Below are 19,606 nucleotides of genomic sequence, written 5' to 3'. Positions count from 1 at the left end.
GATCCAGTTAAAAATCATCGGTGTTCCTCTTGCAGATAAATATGCATATTTATTCTATGTATATTGTATTATTATTAATAAATACATTTATACTATGTACAATATATTATGTAGTACTTCATAGATAGAAAAAATCCATTGATACAGCAGGTAATATGAATTAGAACTCAGTGTATTTGTATAGCTCTGATTTAAAAACGAAATATATCAGGATATAAAATATGTGTAAATTTAAAATATAGGTGAAAGGGCTACAGATTTTTCTTTTCTTTTCTTGAAGGTTTGCTTTTCACAATTAAAAAAGTGCTTTTTTGATATTAAAACTAATTATTCCTGTTCAAGAAGTTGTTGGCAGGTGGCAGGATAAAATTTAATGAGAGAGTTTTCTTAAACTTTGTGTCTCCTTCTGTCTTTGGCAGTCTGAATTATGTTAGAGACATTGTGTCATTGGCTAAATCATGCTGAAATGTCCTGTATTGAGCACAAAGATGACTGAAATAAAAAGCAATCCAGAGGTGACTAACCTGGCAGTCAAGTTAAGGGCTTGTTTAAGCCACCTGGAAACAAGGATGTAGGGCCATGTGAGACGACCGTGCAGGCAGAGGTGACGCTGGACCTTCTGGGGTGGTGGCTGAGTTCAGGCAGATGGATGAGCTGCCTTTGCTTGGGCAGTCAAGATGAGCTTTAGTGTTTTCTGTGAGGTAATACTGACAAAAGTAGCTACATTAATTTATTTTGATGCAGGGTTTTACTCCATATGCTTCCAAGGTCTGCCTCAAAATTTCAGAAAAGAGCATTTAATGAAATGGTCAAGAATGATGGAGGTGGGAGATGCATTATCTTTTGACAATGAAAGCAGAATACCTAAGTGAAAGCAGAATATCTGCATCTTCCTCTTTGTCTTGGCATCATTAGTAGCAGTCAGGCTGAACGAGCAATGCTGCAGAAGAAAATAATCTGACATGGGAAAAACTAGTCTAAAAGTAAAATATACTTTCCTAATGCACATCAGGTCAAACAAGTTACTGTCAGTGTTATTGAAGCTTGATACCACATGAATTACTTTCTAGTTATAGTTTATTCTTACTTCATTTAATATATCTCATAGGTATGGCTGTAAAGTTGTTTAGTTGTCTTTGTGTTGTGATTCAAATGCTATGAGTATGATAATGTACTTTGATCTTACAGTAATGGGAATATAGAGTACAATAATAGCAAAATCAACCTTCTTATTATAGATATTATACTAATATTTAAAAGTTTAAATTCCTTGATAGCCTTGGTATTTAAATTTAGGACACCAGAAGGAAGGGAGTTGGGGAGGACTTCATAAAATGATTTTAGAAGTAAACTCTGAAACTTTGTCCATACTTGGATATCACAGAAACTATTCAAGCAGCCAGCCATCAGCTATATTATAAGTCATAGTGAAAAAGCCCTCAACATTAGAGTCCAAACAAGAGCAACAAAGCCTTAAAGTTTAGACCGTGAAGGAAAAATAAAGTATCTTTAACAGTATAATGGAGCAATGTATAGATGTATCCCATATAACACTTCTGGGAATGATCATTGCTCTACTATATAGTTAGCACCAGGTCCTTGGAGAATACAGTTTGGAATAGCTCCAGTGAAGTCAGTGTTTTTAGTAAAGCTGCATCAATTTTACCACTGAGGTTCTGATCCATGAAATCTAGATACTGACTGTATTTGTAAATCCCACGGTGCTCTTACCAGAAAAAGTCAACTGTTTATGTATAGTTTAAATCTTCCCACTGTAGGTTCTGTTCAGTACTGTGTTTGCCTTCATCTTAATTTCCTGTGTTCTGGGGCTCTGCACTGTTTTCAGCAGTCACTGTATTTTTTGGGAGGGAGGACTGCACCTCTGTGTTAAGCAAAATTATTTCTCTCTAATTTTGTGAAGTTAGTAAGCAAAGTCCAGGAATTCTGATGTATGAAACATTGTCACTGTATGTTAGTGGATTATAATTTTTTGTTACGTTTCAAATTTTCTTGAGTTAGTGGGATTATTTTTAGGGAAGTCCTGATTTCTTAAAATCCCACTTGACCTCTATTATGGCTTTTATTTTATGGAAGCCCTCCAGGGACTAAAAACTTCTGGGAGTGCTGGGTGAAATTATATGTGTGTCAAACTTTTGTTCTCAGTCATGTGCTGTGTAAAGTATAAATAGTGTTGAAACCTCTCACTCAGCCTTTTAGGGAGAAGATAGGACACAGACAACACTTAGTAATTTGTCCCATGTGCCCTGCAAACGTAGGTTCTTACACCTACAATGACCTCAGTATATAAACTTCCCAGCCACGGCTGTGAGTCCTTTTGTACATCTGCAGAATAGCGGGGCCGATGACTGTAGGAGGGAAAATGCGGTAGTAGGTTGATGCTTTTTTAGGAATATGTGGTAGAGCAAAGAAAGAAAGAAGAACATGTCCTTTCCCGGGGTGGGGTGACTACATGGAAACTTTTAGGGGGAGCACTCAGAGTAGCAGTCTATCCTGAAATTATGTTGGAATTGTGCCTCATCGTGGTTAGATCCCTCAAGTCATAAAAAACAGCATCTGAGACCCGTTCTCTGAATCTCTTCCTGTCTTCCACTTCCAAGTTCTGAATTTACCAACTAAAAGTGAAGTAGCCAAATGATGTATGGGTCAGGCAGGATCAGCAGTTAGGTCTGCACTGTACACCCAGTCTCGCTTATAAGCTTCTCCTCTTTCTGAGCTCCATTCTACTTTAAGTTGCCACTGACCTTTAAAATCAAGTCTATTTAGATGTAGAAAATGTGATAAAAGTTGCATATATTTATGTGTGACTGAATTATCAGAGTTTCAGTATTTAAGAAAACTTTTGCTCCCATTTCTCAGTGAGGAGAAACTCCCGACTTTGCACATGTGAAGGAGCCTAAATTTCAGTATAGTATCAAAGATGGTATAAAACAGAATTCCTCTCTCTGTTCTAGTATCTGTTTGACAGTCCAGTAGCTGAGATCATTGGTGTTAGTGTTTATGAGGATGGGAAATGTGAAGGGAATTTTGCAAAAGTTTGAAGGAAAGTAATAAATGTTTATTAAACAAAAATGCTGTTAATAATCTAACTTAATTTTTCCTGATGGAGCATTTAAAATACACGTACACTAAAAGTTAATCAACCTCATTGGAATATCAGGTATCTCAAACTTGAAAGTAACTCTCAGAATACGTAGATTAAAAGAGAGTCAAGACAAGTTAAACATGCTTACAGAACAGATTTCTGTAGAAATAAAAGCTGAAAATTGCAAGTAGTTGACAAGATTCTACTAAATTTCACATATAAAGTCTTACCTAAGCTTAAATTCAGTGTTTATATGTGTGTAGCTTCTGTATTAGGTCAGTATGCTTTAGAATTATTGCGTAGAAGTTTTTTCTGCACTGTTTCAGCACAGTTAAGGCGACTTGTCAGAAATGACTAAAAAAACAGCTTTTGTGGGTAGATGCAACAGTTTGGTAAGGGAAAGTACTGACAGAATATATTTATGAAATATCTTGGACCTCTTAATTAACTTGTGGTAGTATAAATGTGCTGAGGAAATTAGGCTATGGTATTTAAAAAAATAATAAAAAAAAATTGCATAGTCCAGAAGGTCTAATTTCTGTAAGTACATAACATTTACTGAAGTCATTTGAAATTAGTAATATTTTTCACTAAATAGTGTATATAATGAAAAGCCTTAGTCAAGCTCCACTTAAATTCCTGTTCTTAACTTTCTTAATTATTTTGATTTAATACTTTATTATTTAAAGTGTTAGAACAGGGTACTTTTTGTCAAGTGATAAAGTTGAACGTGAGAATATTTTGAAGGAGCATCAAGTCACTTACCGTTACTTTTGCTGTCCACTCCCTCTGTTTTTGTCTGAATTCTGGAAATACCTTGAATGTTTAAACATTTTTTTTTCCAACTTTAAAAATACCTTTATTGCCATACTGGTAAAAATCTGTGGAAGTTTTCAATTGTCTATAAGAAAGAAGAAATGGATATATAGGATTGAGAGAAGTAATAGTATGCAGAACAGTTTGCCCTTGGGAAATAGCTGCTCAGATGGAACACAACCATTTTAAGTCCCAGAAGTATGTTTTCATGACCCACACTACCTGGGTTTCCATCAGAGAGCTCAGGCTGCCAAAGGATTGCGCTTAGCCCAGGGTGTGAATATTGGGCAAGTTGAATATGTATGAATATATAACTGTACATTCAGATCAATGTATTTGTCACATTACTCTTTCAATTTGTTTTTCTGTTTATCTCCCTTACAGCCAGTAACAACTTCTAAAATGTTATTTAAAGGAAAAAAAGTTATCTGGATTTTAAATGTGTGGGGTTTTACATCTGAAGTATAAAACAATGAGCAGTAAAAATTTTGTTGTATACTTCCACTGTTGATGCACAAATTAAATTGATGGAAGCAGTTCTGTATCTTAATAACTGGGTGGGACTTACTGTGTAGCGAAGTTAGGTCCACTTACATTTCTTGTACCTTTTTGAATCATAGAAAGTGTAGAAGTGATGAGGAGCATGAAAATCTAAAATGCATCATGAACTTTCACCACACCTTACTTGTGATTTTTTTAAGCCTTATACGCTCAGTACAGTTACTGCATAATAGTGGTCTTTAAAGGAAAGAACCCTACATTTGCACAGCCCTGAGTTAGGTTAGCTGCCCTTTTCCAGGTCAGCTTTTCATGGACTTCAAGGCAGAAGGAGTATGATGCGCCACAGCATCAACTTAACTCGTAAGGACTCCTTTTGCAAACTTTTGTCCACACTAAGGAACAATGTTTTGGACATCAGTGTGATATATTTGTATAGCGACACCTCTGATTATCGGTTCTCCCTGTAGGTCTCTGTAAACAATAGTACAGAATTTAGTTGAATAAAAACCTGCCAGGAAAAAAAAAACATTAAAGCCATCAAACTACTAAACAATTTCTTGTCATTGTTGCCAATAATACCTAGTGAGTTATAAAAAATTGAACTGGCTTATTGAACTCCAGCATCTAGTTTTTCATTCTCACATCCTCCTTACTTTTAAAGTTGATTTATGCAGTTGTGAGATTACTTTTATAAAAGCAAAATACAGGGAAAATAGTATCTTCCTATGTAAATTGAAGCAGTATAGCAAGGGATGTTTATGGTAGATGTTTTCTAAATAGGTATCCATACGAGTTAATTTTTTTAAAATTAATTTTCTGTCAGTAATTAGTAGAGAGCTGGTAATAAAAAGTAAAATTTCAGAACAGTTTCAATAACATCTGTGGTTTCAAAAGACAAATAGCAGTTAGTGTTCTGGGGTCTTTCTGTAAGTAACTAAGCCAGCATATTATTCTTGCAGATAATTTTGCACTTTGGCATGTGAAGATAGAGTATCTGTGGCTCAATGGTCCACAACAAGAAATGTTCTGAATAGAGATAAAGACAAGGAGTTTCTCAGCTAGCCACTTAAGAGGCGGCTTTTAAGGAGAAGGGATCTTTTCATTTAGATGAGAGGGCAGTTTAATGACTTCATCGAAATGAATCAAAAGTATTTTCTGTAAAACAGTAGCTGGTAAGTCTGCATTGCTACTGGATGAATCCCTTTTAGGCAACCATCTAACTGTTTCTTTCTATATAATTATCGCAAGAGGTGATAATAAAAGAGGTGATAGCAGTAAATACAGTGACAAATTACACTACTTATGAAATAGAGAGTAGCTGTGTATTTATATTGCTAAATTTATCCCTCTTCATTTTTTTAAATTCATCTCTTTAGCATTACATGCTAGGTAGATCTCATTAGTTTGTGACATTGCTGCAGATGACAAAATAAAGAGCAAAACTACCAATCCGTCCATCCAATTGAAAGTGAAAGAATATACAGTTCGATCACTAAATTAATTCATACTAAAAGGCAGGTGTTAGTATCTCAGAGATAGGGCAGAGGCAATGATCGCATACTACTTTTGATCTTAATCAATCCTGTCCCTGTAGTACGGATTACAGATTCCTTGTTTCGTTTTATTTTTTCCCAAAATGTTAACTTCTAAGTAATAAGCTTCACAGATTTCTAAACGAGCATTTCATATCTCTTTAATATATTAGAGGTGAAGTAATAGAACTAGATTTTGTTCTCTTACGGCTTAACTCCTGAAGGTTCTGTTACTCCTATGACGTGTTTGCTCCTGAACCAAATAGTTTTCAATAGGATCTTCAGAGTACTTAATGCTTGACAGAGCTTTCATCATCTTGCGGAGCTAAGTTTTCCAGGTAGTCCTCAGTACAAGCAAGAACTAGTTCCTTCTAGCTCCTATTTGGTAGATTCTTGCATTAAAGCTGTGCGAAACAGAAGAACTCAGTTTTCACCATGCCTGGCAGGGCAGGCTGGAGGAGCTACAAGTAATCTGGAGTAAAACAGCACCCAAGTGTTAAAACTTGAGCCAGGTTCTTTATTAATCCCACACAACACAAAAGTAATTTAAAGGAAGCTGTGTATATGCTTATAATGGAATCATTTGATGTTAGTCCTTAAACGTGGTTTCCACTATCCCAAATCCTGTTTGCTTTGACTTCGGAAAGGACAAATCAGGATTTGTGCCGTAGTGAAGTTTTCTGCATTTTAAAATATTAGTGTATTTAGCATTTCTCTTTTTATGTTACCTGGTTTAAAAAAGAATTTTGCAAGAGAAGGTTTATATTAAATTACTCGTATCTCTAGTTTATTCTCCTAAGATTATGCAAACAACTTTTGTATGTATTTGGATGACAGTATATGAGAATATACTATGTCATTTTTTTTAATAAATAGGAGAAAATTCATTTTCTGATTGCAATCATATTAGACATATAAAAAGCAAAATATTTTACTTTCAATATCCTCCTTTCAGATGCACGAAGTAAATTGCAATTTTTTTTTCAAAAAATGCTTTTTACGTATTTTGCAGTACTGCCCTATATCAATATAAATACTGTTTTATTTTTATTAGACTTCATAAATATATTGACATATCTGTAACACTAAACATGAAGCTTCCAATGCAAGGGTTTGTACATAGTCCATATCCAAATGTTGCCATTATTTCATTTAAAAAATCCCAGCATGTCTACCTCATGATCCTTATGAACTCTATAGTACTGAAATACGTCAACACTTTTTCTTGCTACATTCATTAAAATTAAGCACCCTTACCCTACCCCATCTGTAAACATTAAGTCAATTGGCAGCTAGCACATTTCCCAGTCAGCAAGCAGTATTGTGAATTTTATCTTCTCTTGCAGAAATCAATTCGTCTTCGTTGCAGCAGATGAAATTTCTTGTAACACCTCTGCAGGTAACAATCATTGATACTTCTTGATGCATCCATCCAGGTCTCAATATCCTTTTTCACATGCTGCATTTAATCGTAAGAGAAAGCATAGGGAAGTCCATAGGATAAATCTTTGGAATAGTTTAATTAATTTATAGCTTGAGCCTATAGGTTCTGCCTGTAGGTGTTTTATTTCCATATGGCCTAGAAAAGTAAGGATATGTTAAACCTTCTAATAAATACTTGCTGTGCAGTACAATCAAGATTGTGACTTTAAAAAGCCAAAACAGAACAAATGAAAAGAGAAAAGACTTAGATGTATGTAGGACATTGTAAGTGCTATAGATTTAACAATTTTCTTTTCAACTCTTTGGGGGCAAATATTGCCCACAAGGGTACTGCAGACCCTAAAGCACTCACAAAGTCTATCCTATGGATAAGATAGTGGGAGAGAGGGTCTGCGCCTTCAGAGGATCGCTCTCTAGTAAGTAAAAAGTCTTAGCTGCTTTACTAATATACTATCTTGTTGTAAGCCGTGGGTACGGAAGAATGATCAATGTTTTTAAAAGGTAATGGTAATATATAAATATATTGAATATCTCAAGAGATTTTCTCTCTAAAGCAATAGACTTTGAACAATCTTAGTCTCAATTCAGGTAAGGATGGAATTATGTCACTACATAAGAAATCAAAAGCCAAAATAAATAGTAACAGTGCCGGGACATATTCTACCAATAATGTTATGCAAAAAGTCTACTGAGTTCATAGAAGCTGCTTGTATTGAAGGATGAAAGGGTATCTAGTGTGACATGAAATGTTGGTATTAAGAAGTGCTCACTTATAGACTTTTACTTTAGCAGAAATAAATGAAAGGTGAAGAGTGTTCTGTTTATGCCGTACTGTATGCTATCTGTAGCAGTTTTGGTGGTAATCTGAAAAGTTCTCCTGTAACAAAGCCTGATTTAACAAAGATTTTTCAAAGACCTAAATCATTGAGGGAATACATTTTGAGAAGTCAACGTTTTGACACTTTCTTGGTCTCACTAGACTTGGATTTTGGCTTTCATTATCTGGCTTGTGCCTCCTGCTCAGGTCCAGATTAGAGCGAGCTGTAGTAGGGAGGCTACTAATTTATAAATCTAGGCCTTGCAAAGTAATAATAAATATCATTGTTTTAGCAATTTTTTAACTTCTTGAGATGAACATGTGGTCTTTAATATTTTTCTTGTCCTGAAAACAGTTTTGCAGAGCGAACCCTTCTAAACAATGATTATTTCTCTAATACAGATATGTTTTTTCCCTCAGCTCAGACACAATTTAAGTGTCCAAGACTATATATTCTGTGTATCACTACTTTGGAATTCCAGTCAGAAATATAGCACTCTTGCTTATCAGTAAATTCAGTGAACTTTACACAGAAGGAAATGGATCTCCATGTATATTTATTAAAACTTTTCAGTTTACCAATGGATTACCTCTGTTGAATTGATTCAACAATAAGGTGTTTTCATTAGGTATGTTTTTGACCATATGATAAACATATCCATCTTAGGTGACTGTAGGTGCCTTTTTTGTAATGTGATCTGAAGGAGAAAGCCAATGAAAGCCTGTGTCTTCTGTTTCTCGTATACCTAAGTTTTAGTCCTAGACTTTAAAGGACTTTTGGCTTTATAAAAAAATAATTCTCTGGCCTGCATTCCTGTGGTACAAGTTGCCAAACTTGCATTTGGTTTTTCAAATCTGTAAGTTGAATTTCAGCTAACTTATTATCTGATGTTTTGTGTTTTAGTACATGGAGCATATTTAGAGATACATAAACTTAGAACCAAAGCTAACCTTCCTGTGGTTTTTCAGATGCATGCAAAGCACCTACAGTACAATTTTATAGTGCTTTTTTTAGTGCTCCTAAACTCAATTACAGTAACTCAACTGTGTTTGTAAAATTGATATAAAGTGAAGATACTGATAATATGCTCAATGTTTGAAATGTGAGTATATGTATGTTTGTATTGTTTCCTTGTAAAGAATGTGTGTGTTTGTAGATCTCAAATAATAATATAACAAGTAAACTTTTGGTTAGAACTTTATCGTCAAATGGAAGTTGGAGGTCTTGGGTGATTCTGCTGGTAATATTCACTCTTCTCTTCCTAATACTTTATCATTCCTGCCAGAGGATACTTAGTCCTCAGCCACATCACATCTTTTCCGATTTGGGAATAAAGTAATCTTGAATATGTACATGTGTTAATGAACGGATGGTGTGTCATATATACATTTCTATTTATCTGTGTATCTATTCTTGCATGCACATTATATAAAGAGAACCAAGACAAGTATCTGACAGAGGGATCCTTCCATGGGAAATTTAAAAATATTTCACTCTTGATTGCATCCAGTGCATTCCGAGGCTAAAAATAATTACTCTTCAGAAGAGAAGTTCTGTGCTTCTGGGATAGATCTTCCCTGGCAGGCATGATTAAAGAGTCTGCAAACAGACTTGAACTAGAACAGAGGTAGGGGAACTATCTGAAACCTCCTATCAGTTCGATGATGGAATTTTAACAAAGATCTCTGAAGACTTTGCTCTCGCAAATCTCTGACGATGGGTATGTTAGGGGAGAACTAATCCTGAGGTTCCTGGCTGATGGGGACAATGGGCATCTTGCCCTATCAGGCTCCTAATAAATCAGAGTGAGACCCAGAATAAACCCAGGGTTTATTTACATGTTGGTTACAAAATATTGTACATTGTTGCTTTTGAATCTTTAGCATTTTTAATGAATTTTTCAAATCGGTGCTCAATATATTTTTTCCTTCTAGGTTTTGAAAGAGCAAAATTCATAGTTTGTAAAGAAAAAAATATTTTGTAGCAGCTTTTCCAAGTGCATTCTGGGATGTACCTGCATATTACATGTTATGATTTTTGTGTAAATATGGGGCAGAATCATTATTCTATATTTATATCACTCTTTCTTTGTTCCTCCAGTTTTTAACTGTTATCCAACTCTCAAACAAAAAAATCCAGTGCAGTCGGATGCCTGGTATTATTTTTCTCCCAAGTGAATATGCAGTTTCTGATTTTGAAATAACAGAGAGAGAGAGAGAGGCAAGTGTATATATAAACCTGAATTTGAAATGAAGTATGGTGGAAGTGGATATAACATCTGTCCAATTTTGACTGTATTTATTTACATATTTGAGCAGAATCATCCCCAGGAGGCGGGATTGTCTGTGTGTGTCTGCAAAAGAAATGCATTATAAAGCTTTAGAAGTTGACAGTCCTAGATTAAGTTATTGACCTCCATTTGGAGAAATATACAGTCTCCAAAACAGATTAAACATTCTGAAAGGTTAATTTTATAACTCTAGGAAAAACGTTTCCTAAAAGCAGGCAGCTTAAAGCAGCAAACATTGGAGTTCATACTATTGAAACAGTTTGCAATGCAATTGCTCAAGTCATTGCAATTTTCCTGTATACTATCATTAATCTGTCAACACTAACACTACCACAAATTTCACTAATGAAACAATAGCAAATATTTATTTAAAAGCAAATTAGTGTCTGACAAAGTGCTTAGAATGGCTAAGGGGCCTGTTGTGGGCACCTCTGCTACGGTAAATAAATAATCGTAGCCGGTCAAAATTTTGCCATACATGTTTGCATACGTCTCATTGACATTCACGTGTCTGGTAGGTTGAGCAGGCTATATTCCTTCAACGAAATTTCTGAGAAGTACATATAATCTAAACTGCTTTGGAAAAATGCAGTTACAGGCTTTTCAAATTATTGTGGATAGACACACGTTCGGTTGTGAGAGGTTCTTCGCTTTGAGTGTTGCTGCCTGTGGGATGGACTTTATTTCATGAAGCAATTTGACTGGAAAAATAACTGTTTTCTATGAGATGCTTTTATTATTATGTTACCATCTTCTACTAATCAGATAAAAGAAAAAATGAGGATGAAGGAGTAACTGTAAGGTCTTTGTGCTAGTATTTATTTAAGGCTGTAATGCTTTTCCCTGTGAAAAATAGCAGATACTGAAGTTTTTGCTCTGGACAGACTAGGGAATGGGGTACTAATGCACATTATTAAAGAACTTCTATAAATTCAAGTGTCCTTTACAGTGGCAGTTTAAACTTGCTTTTACTGCTGCTGTAAAGAGTTGCTTATGTGGGATTCTATTTGTTACGTCTTTTACTGCTTTTGGTAGTTGTGTGGTAAAGATGTTCAGCTATTGGGTCAGTTGATAAAAATCAGTAAACACTTTGATTACCCTCTGTTCTTCTTTCATGAAGCTTGATTAATTCCTTTTTCTCACCCAGTGAAAACACTGGCAGCCCTTTTTGGCATCTTTGTCATTATCTCTTTGACAGCTTGCCTTCCCGGTGCTTACAGTTCTAGGTCAGTTCGCATGGCTGGTCAAATGTGACAACATGACAAGATTAAGTAAAGCTGAGGTTCTGTGATTTGTAAATGGAGGATTTGCAATGTGAAGCTCCTTTGATAACAGAAATAGTGAATAATCTGTGTTTGCCCTCAACAAGTGCGCATAAGCATGTGTGCATCTTCTGTACTGTTCTTTTAATTAAGCAACCAGTGTTTTTTTTCTCTGATAGACTGAAAATAGTACACATGAAAGGTGGTGTGTGTGTGCATGTATGTGTGGTTATATGCAAGTACACTAAATAATCAAGGATTCGGTTTCAATATCTTGAGATTCTCCTATTACATTTAAAATATTAAACAAAATTTAATAAGATTGCATACTACAGAACTTTACACACAAGCACAAAAGACTGCTTTAAAATTTAATAAACAAAGTAGCCTGTATAATTATTATTGAACTAGATAAGAATTTAGTCCAGGTTTATTGCCCCAAAATACAACAGCAATAGTAATAGGAAAATGCTTTAGAGATTAAAGAAATACTTGGTTTTTGTTGTAATACAGCTGGTGTCAGGTATCACCTGATGGCAAGCCTCAGTTTCCCCAGTGGCTTTTTTTAATGAAGTTTATATAAAGTCTAACTTTCTTGGACAGAGATGATACAGAAAGTTGTTGGTAGCACAGAACTATGTTAAATTTTTAACTAGGCATCAAGTGTAATCCCCACAGCAAGACTGAAACTTGAGAGAAAGCTTTTAAGCTGTGGTGTGTCCCTGAGGTCGTTCCACAGCAGTTATTCAGCATCAGCTCAGGAGGGAAGTCACCTGTGCTGCTGTTTGTTGCACTTCTATATTTCTGCAAATTAACCAATATCAATCATATTTATTTAAATGTTTAACAAGGTGGCAGATAACTTTGGATGGCTGTAAACATCTAACAAACTTCAAAAGAAGCCACAGGTTGGCATACAGAAATAAAAATTAAAATCAGGTCTGAGCATCAACGACAAAATTTCTGCAAAACATGCCCATCAGTTAGCAAGCAAGAAAATTAACTGGCCAAATTCAGATGTGACATAAATTAGTAAACAGTCAAGAATTTGGAATTCGTCTCTGCATATAGAAAATTCTGAATAGGCTTCTCAAGTGTCTTCTTGCTCCAGCCTGCAGGAGAAAGTAAAGACTGCTTTTAATATTTGGTCAGTGATGTATTTACGAAGATCCCTTCAAGGAAATCTTTTATTATTGCCCTATCCCTGTGGTAGACTTTGGTCAAGTTTCTTCATCTCTGTGAAAACCTAGGAATGTTAATGCTATACTAACAGGAAATCCCTCATGGCATTCAAGGTATACAGGAGTTCAGCACTGCAGTATACCTCGAGGTTTTTCACTGTTTCATTGTGCTGTCTGTCTCTACTACATCTTCCCAATTCTTTATCTGCTCCACATTACAAATCTGTAAAGCATTATCAGTTGTGGAAGAGGAGAATGATACGCAACAAAATATTTTATGGGTCCTCCCTTGCAGAATGATCTTAATGTTTGATAATTGTGCATTTAAAATTCTGCATAGGGGATTTTAGCATTCTTAACCTTTACAATCAAGAAAAATGAGTAGAAACTGGTTTTATGAGCTGATTTTGATCATTTTTCTTGGTCTTAAGTAAAAACTTAGGATGGACATCTTTCCTCGTTGCCCTCAACGAGGGCAACCTGAATTGCTCATTCGGGTGATTGAAATGCCTGAAGTTGCGTGGTATTAATATCCAAAATCATAGAATCATAGAATGGTTTAGGCTGGAAAGGACCTTGGAGATCATCGAGTTCCACCCCCCCGCCATAGGCAGGGACACCTCCCACTAGATGTTAGTTACTGGAATCATTTATCTGGATAAGGCCAGGTAACCCTTGCTTTCCTTGTGTTCCTTTCAATTCTTTACTAAAATCTTTCCATCTTTGTCTAAAATTTCAGTAAATTAAGGTTATTCTGGTTGAAGATTCAACACATACAGGTTTGAAGAAGCAACAGTTTTATTACTTGATTGTTCCATTATAATCAGAGCTAGTAAAGACTGGATAATATTGTAGAAAAGTTAGAACCATGAGCTTTCCAGCGACAGGTACACTTTGCTTGGAATGCAGCAAGTAATGGGGGATTGGATCAGAGTTAGATTTAGCTGAGGTAGTACCACATTTTTAACTTCTCTTTTTTTTAGTTTCTTTAAACAAAGTCACCATTATCTGTAGTTCTTTTAGCAATATGTAGACTTTAAAAATGGGGGGAAATTATAATGATGAGAAAGATACAGGTATCAAAGTCCTGAAAAATAAATTCTTGTTTAAAATTCTTCTCTGTAGTTCTCAAATCACTTGAGGAAAATGTATTAGCTTGGTTCATATTCTATACTGTGAACTCTTCCTTATTAGTATGGCTATTAAACCCTATAATAAGTATATTATTAAGGAGCTTCCAAATGTCTCCAGGATCAGAGCTCCGCTTTCTGTCTAGATGTGTATGGAAATACAGTCATAGTACCAAAGAACTTAAAAATCTAAAATGGTAATTACAATTAGAGAGGCACATACTTTCCCTGGTTTTAGAGACTTCAGCAATACCTACTATTGATGATTTAAAGAGAGATTCAATTTCAGGGGCCCTACTAAAATAAATCTCAGAACCAATTACCATTTTTAATTCTCCTCTTTTTTTCATTTGTGCAGTGGACGACAAATGGTGCTTTTACATAGTATGTTAGCAATTTTAAACCCTGTACGGAAAATGATTGAAGAAATTGAGACACAGCATGAGTACAGAAGAACCTACAATACACTGAGCTTTTGGTGAATAGTTTACAGCTGCGTTTACAGATGTTAGCGTGGCTACACTGATTTTTTTTTTTTTTTAAATTTTTTTTTTCCTCAGTTATTTCCCAGTAAGATGTTAGTCCAACTACTTCAGAACCAGTGCCAGTATGGTAACAAAATGCTAGCAAACATTTTTTTTCCTGTTATGTTGTGAACACTTGTTCCCAATGCTAGCAAACATTTTTTTTCCTGTTGTGAACACTTGTTCCAGATATACTGGAAAATAGTGGAACTTACCTTGTTCTAATTAGTGGTGCATCAAAATTGCTCATCAGATGTGTTCTTAGACAAGAATTTATAAGTGCACATATTGGTTTTGATACACTGATTTAACATTCTGTAAAATACACTGAAAATCACATTGACTATTAATTTATTCAAAATATTTTGCCATTTGCATGCCCTAAATTTTAGTAAATTGTTTACCTAGAATGATTATTTCCAGTCTAAATTATCACAAAGCATTTAAATGCCACTAATTTTAATGAGAAATAAGCATGCTGGCATAATAGTGAATAAATGAACCAATGACTATCTGACTGAAGTAGCTTACTGATTTTCAGTGTGACAATATAGTTTAAATCCTTCTTACTATTTTCAGCATAGAAATCAGAATCTATTCTGCTAACCTTCTGAGCTTCTAAATTTGGTGTCATGCAAGGGCGTGTTTAAAAATTAGCATTTAAAAAGAAACCCACTTGCTTTAAGTTTAAGCTGACACTGTTCCTTTCCTCTGTGGAAATGAAATTTATTAATCATAATAAAACCATCATATTCTGAAGGTAGAGGTCACCCTGAGGAGAAAAAAAAAGTCTATTCATCACAGAGGAATTTCAATGCATTTTTTTCCCAGATAATATCTGAGCGTGTATTCTGTCCCCTTTTGGAAATATATTCTTCCATGTTTGTGCTGACATATGTCCAGTGTATTTCAGAGGGTGCAAGAATGAGAATTTTGCGATTAATTTTATATACTTTATGTTCTTTTACAGAAGATTTGGACGAATGCCTTTTACATTTTATTTTAATTTATGTTTACATTGCACACATTTGTTCAAGTGAAATTTCAATATATTGTAAAAGAAAAGAAAGAAGTGTTTCTTATTTTAACAAGAATATGTGTTGCTAATTCTGAAATATCATTTTTATGTTAATATCACAGTACAAACTTCAGCATTATCATAATATAAATGTAAAACATTCTTTTTAAGGAGCAAGCATTGACGTAGGTCTTAGTTTTCACATTAAGATTGCTTCGCCACTCTTGTTTTAAGGAAGAAATATGGTTTACACCGTAGGATGAAAAAAATAATGTAAAACACTGACAATAAGTTATTACTACATTGGCAAAATAGTAATAAAAATGTACTCAGCAGTCAATACTGGGTTGAAACAGTCATTTTTTTTCTTTCTTTTGAAATTGCTTAATTTTTTTAATCCATATTTTCCTCTGTTGTCCAGATTTCTCTAAAACATTGATGTAATACTATTAGCAACATATTAAATCAGCATTGTAAACTTGCTAGTTACTTCAGTGGTTGGGTTAATAATTTAAGAATGCCTGAGCACTCTGTATCCAGGCTTGTTCCTTCCTTACAAGTGGCCCTTGCATTTAGGCCTCTAAATCCACTGCCATGGGTGACCCATTAGAGTTTCAGTTTTGTTGGGGCACTGTGACATACTCAGGCATCCTGCAGCAATGGGATGCGGTATGGAGTTAAAATGCAGCCCTACTGCAGGGAAGGGATCAATGCAGTGGAAACATAAAGCTTACAGAGTCCCACTGTAGTTAGTGGTTTACACTAGACCAAAACTAATGTAATTCTTATAGATCTAAATTTACAGTCCTTGCGCAGTATTGTAGTAATACCAGTTAATCAGAAAAAAAAAAACACCTGAAAATATACCGATTCCCATTGCCCAAATAATAGTCATGACATGAAAGCATGTATAATAATAGTACATGCAATTCCTCCACCATGTTACGAGGGACATGAGGAAAATTTATAGTGCTGGAAACAAGTCTAGCTTTAAATTAATCATTTTCCCTTTCTAGATGTTTTCTTACTGTTTGAATGAGATTTGGCTTGAGAGAATTAAAATTATAATGATGTTTAAAATGGATTCTCAGACTTTAAAAATGGGCATACAGAGGAAAATAAGGTGTTGTCTTCACTTCAATGTAGATGAACAAGACATACAAGATTCTGTTATGACTACTTTCAAAGCTAAGTATTTTAAATCTCTAAATATTATAATGTCTGCATCCTAATGCAGAAGGTTACCAAGGCTGAGGTTTATGGAAGTTCTTCCAACCAAAGAGGCTCCAAAGTACAGGGTCACCTGCTTGAAGAACTCTTATGCCCCCGTTCCAACGCAAAGGATCACCACATGTCATTTACCCAACATGGGCTGATCTGAGCTATTCTTCCTTCCATTTTTTTCACTGGGAACTGCCTGGTTTCTTTGTTGTTATCTGCCTTGGATAATTTCCAAATACAGATATTCATGGATACCAAATATTTAAATGGAATTGATATATAAATTTAATCCTTCACTCCTCAATATATTGGATGCAAAAGAGGAATTAATGTGTTTTATACACATCTTTTACACATTTTTTTCTGAGTTTAAGACCATGAGGTAGAAGGTGATTGCCCAAGGCACTGCGTCCCTTGGATATTCATGTGTATCTTTGATAGCTATGAGGACCTCTCTGCCCAAATCTAAAGTAAACATAGCATATAGAGCCCACATTCATGAACTTGTGGTACTTTCATAGTTTTAATAGATTGACTCCTTTTTGATGTAGTATCCCTTAACAGAAAGTTGAATCTACTGAGTAAACAAGACAGTACAACTGAAGGCATTCGGCTACTATGGTTGTACTTTGTAGTGAAACATCCAGATTTTGCCATAGAACACTTTGTAAGAACACAGGTACACTTTACATTTGCTCAAAATGCCAGACTGTTGCTGAAAAAAATTACTTATTCACAATACTGAATATCACCCAACGTACACTTTGAAGTTTGTACTTACTGAACTTTTTTCTACTTTTTTGCATCAAGATGTTTGGTTATATATTCTTGGAAAAGGGAAAGCATATAACTTCTGCAAATCTGTGACCCAGGCTTGGTGAGAGAGAAAGAGACATTTATGTAAAGTCTCTGCCTTTTCAGTGCTGAACCCTTTTGCCTTTAGATGGTGTGGTCATCCCAGGAGGTGGTTTACTGGGATTTCCATACACAATGAGTCCCTCATACTTTTGCAAATGTTTGCTCAGTGAAACGCAGTGAAGACAACTGTCTTGCCTCTTGTAATTTCTGCTCCTTCCTTGAAGGTGTCACTGGGTAGGTAGGAATGTCTAGCTCAGATGATTTGGACATCTTCTCAACCTCACATCCAGGACCTGCAGTAGCGGGTGGTGAAGGATTGCATATGCTATGGAAACATTCCTTTCTCAGCTTTCCCTCAGCTGATTATCTAGGAATTGGCTAATCAGGTTGCGCTTGTGGAGGAGCAAATACATGATAATAAAATAGGACAACTGTCCTCCTTTCAACAACATTGTAAGTTTGTATTTGTATCTGAAAAATAAGGTAGTTAAACAGAGTGAGATCAGTTTGCTGTTATTGTTCACATAAGTCTAAAAAATAAAGATTTTTTCGGAGAGATATCATGAGCATTATTAAAATTTAACTCGTTTAACTACATCAGCCCTCGTTTGTAAGACACCACTCTATTTTCAGGACTGCTTTTGTTGTTATATGTGACACCTGACATCAAGTGGAAATTCTTTGATTACAGAAAAAATGTTAGACATATTCAGTGAAACCTGTATCTAGGTGACATGTCCATCTCAGTAATGGTAACTGCATTCAGACTCGGACTGTGAAGCAAGGCTATGTATTTCAAGGTGAAGAGGAGGACTGGCCCAGCAAATCAACAAGGTGTACTTGTAAAGAAGCTTTGAAGTAGTTTCAACTATAAGAATTTTGTATGGGGAGAAATGACAAAAATCTGATTTTCACATCACTGTCTTTGCCTGGTTGTAGCAGGAACTTGGCCTGAAAATTGAGACTTCAGCTGTGCAAGTATCATGGCTTAGGATGACGCTCTGTCTCTTCTATAGAAGGACCAGGAATGTGCAATAAGCATGTTCCTTAAAGCCAAGTGCCTGCCATTGTTCTATGGCCACTCTCTTTAGCCTGATGCTGATTCTTAATAGTCTAGTAAAGCTAATTACACATTTGTTGTCATTTGTAACCTGAACATTTCCCAAAGGATATTGCTTTTGAAACTGCAAAGTAAGTTTATTTGTAATGAATTTGGATAGAATGGAATATTTTATTACAATCATTTTGTAAATATTGGTAATATCTGTTTTTAACTTTTTTTTTTTCCCATTAATCTTTTAACTTTATTTTCTTTACAGTTACGGACGAGTTTATGCTGCAGACCCCTACCACCACACACTTGCTCCAGCAGCCACCTACGGCGTTGGTGCCGTGGTAAGTGATCATTTCCTCTTCTTCCTCATCACTGTCTTCCCCATCTCCCCACGCTCCACTCTCTGCTTGGATCTTAGCACGGTTGACATCTTCTCACTTTCAGTTAATTGAATTTGTCTCTTGTGCTAACGGCAGCTAAAATGCCACATTAATCCTCCCAGTAAACTTGATAAATGTCTTAATTTCTTGGCAATGTACTGCATGTAAGTTATTATATTTCTAATTTTGCAAGTATCACCTAGCTGAGCACTTACCTTAATGGAATAATTAGTCATTTTGATAATTAAATCCATCACTAACGGAATGCATTGTCAATGCAGAACATATTTTCTTTTTTTTTGCCTTGCATTTACATAGCCCCCAGGTACAAGTCACACCAAAGATTACATTAGAAGAGCTTTGCCAAAGATTTCAGGCTGCTTCTGTCAGCCCAAAACCTGACTGCTTTTTTTGTTCCTCTTCTTGATTATAATTAATGTCTAAAATGGTAGCTGCCCACCACCCTACTCCCCCC

General features: G+C 35.3%; 1 protein-coding gene across 2 annotated transcripts in view; it reads left to right on the top strand.

Annotated features, from left to right (window-relative positions):
• RBFOX1 (RNA binding protein, fox-1 homolog (C. elegans) 1) overlaps positions 1 to 19,606 on the top strand; it is a 281,886-nt gene that overhangs the window by 258,884 nt on the left and 3,396 nt on the right. For both annotated transcript variants that reach the window (XM_009887683.1, XM_009887682.1), the window contains one exon: positions 19,017 to 19,092. In XM_009887683.1, coding sequence (XP_009885985.1) covers positions 19,017 to 19,092 — 76 coding nt within the window. The remainder of the gene's footprint in view (positions 1 to 19,016; positions 19,093 to 19,606) is intronic.

Source organism: Charadrius vociferus, unplaced genomic scaffold (assembly GCF_000708025.1).
Source record: "Charadrius vociferus isolate BGI_N301 unplaced genomic scaffold, ASM70802v2 scaffold486, whole genome shotgun sequence".
NCBI lineage: Eukaryota > Metazoa > Chordata > Aves > Charadriiformes > Charadriidae > Charadrius > Charadrius vociferus.
Note: the sequence above shows the minus strand (reverse complement) of the source record. Positions and strands in the feature narration are given on the sequence as shown.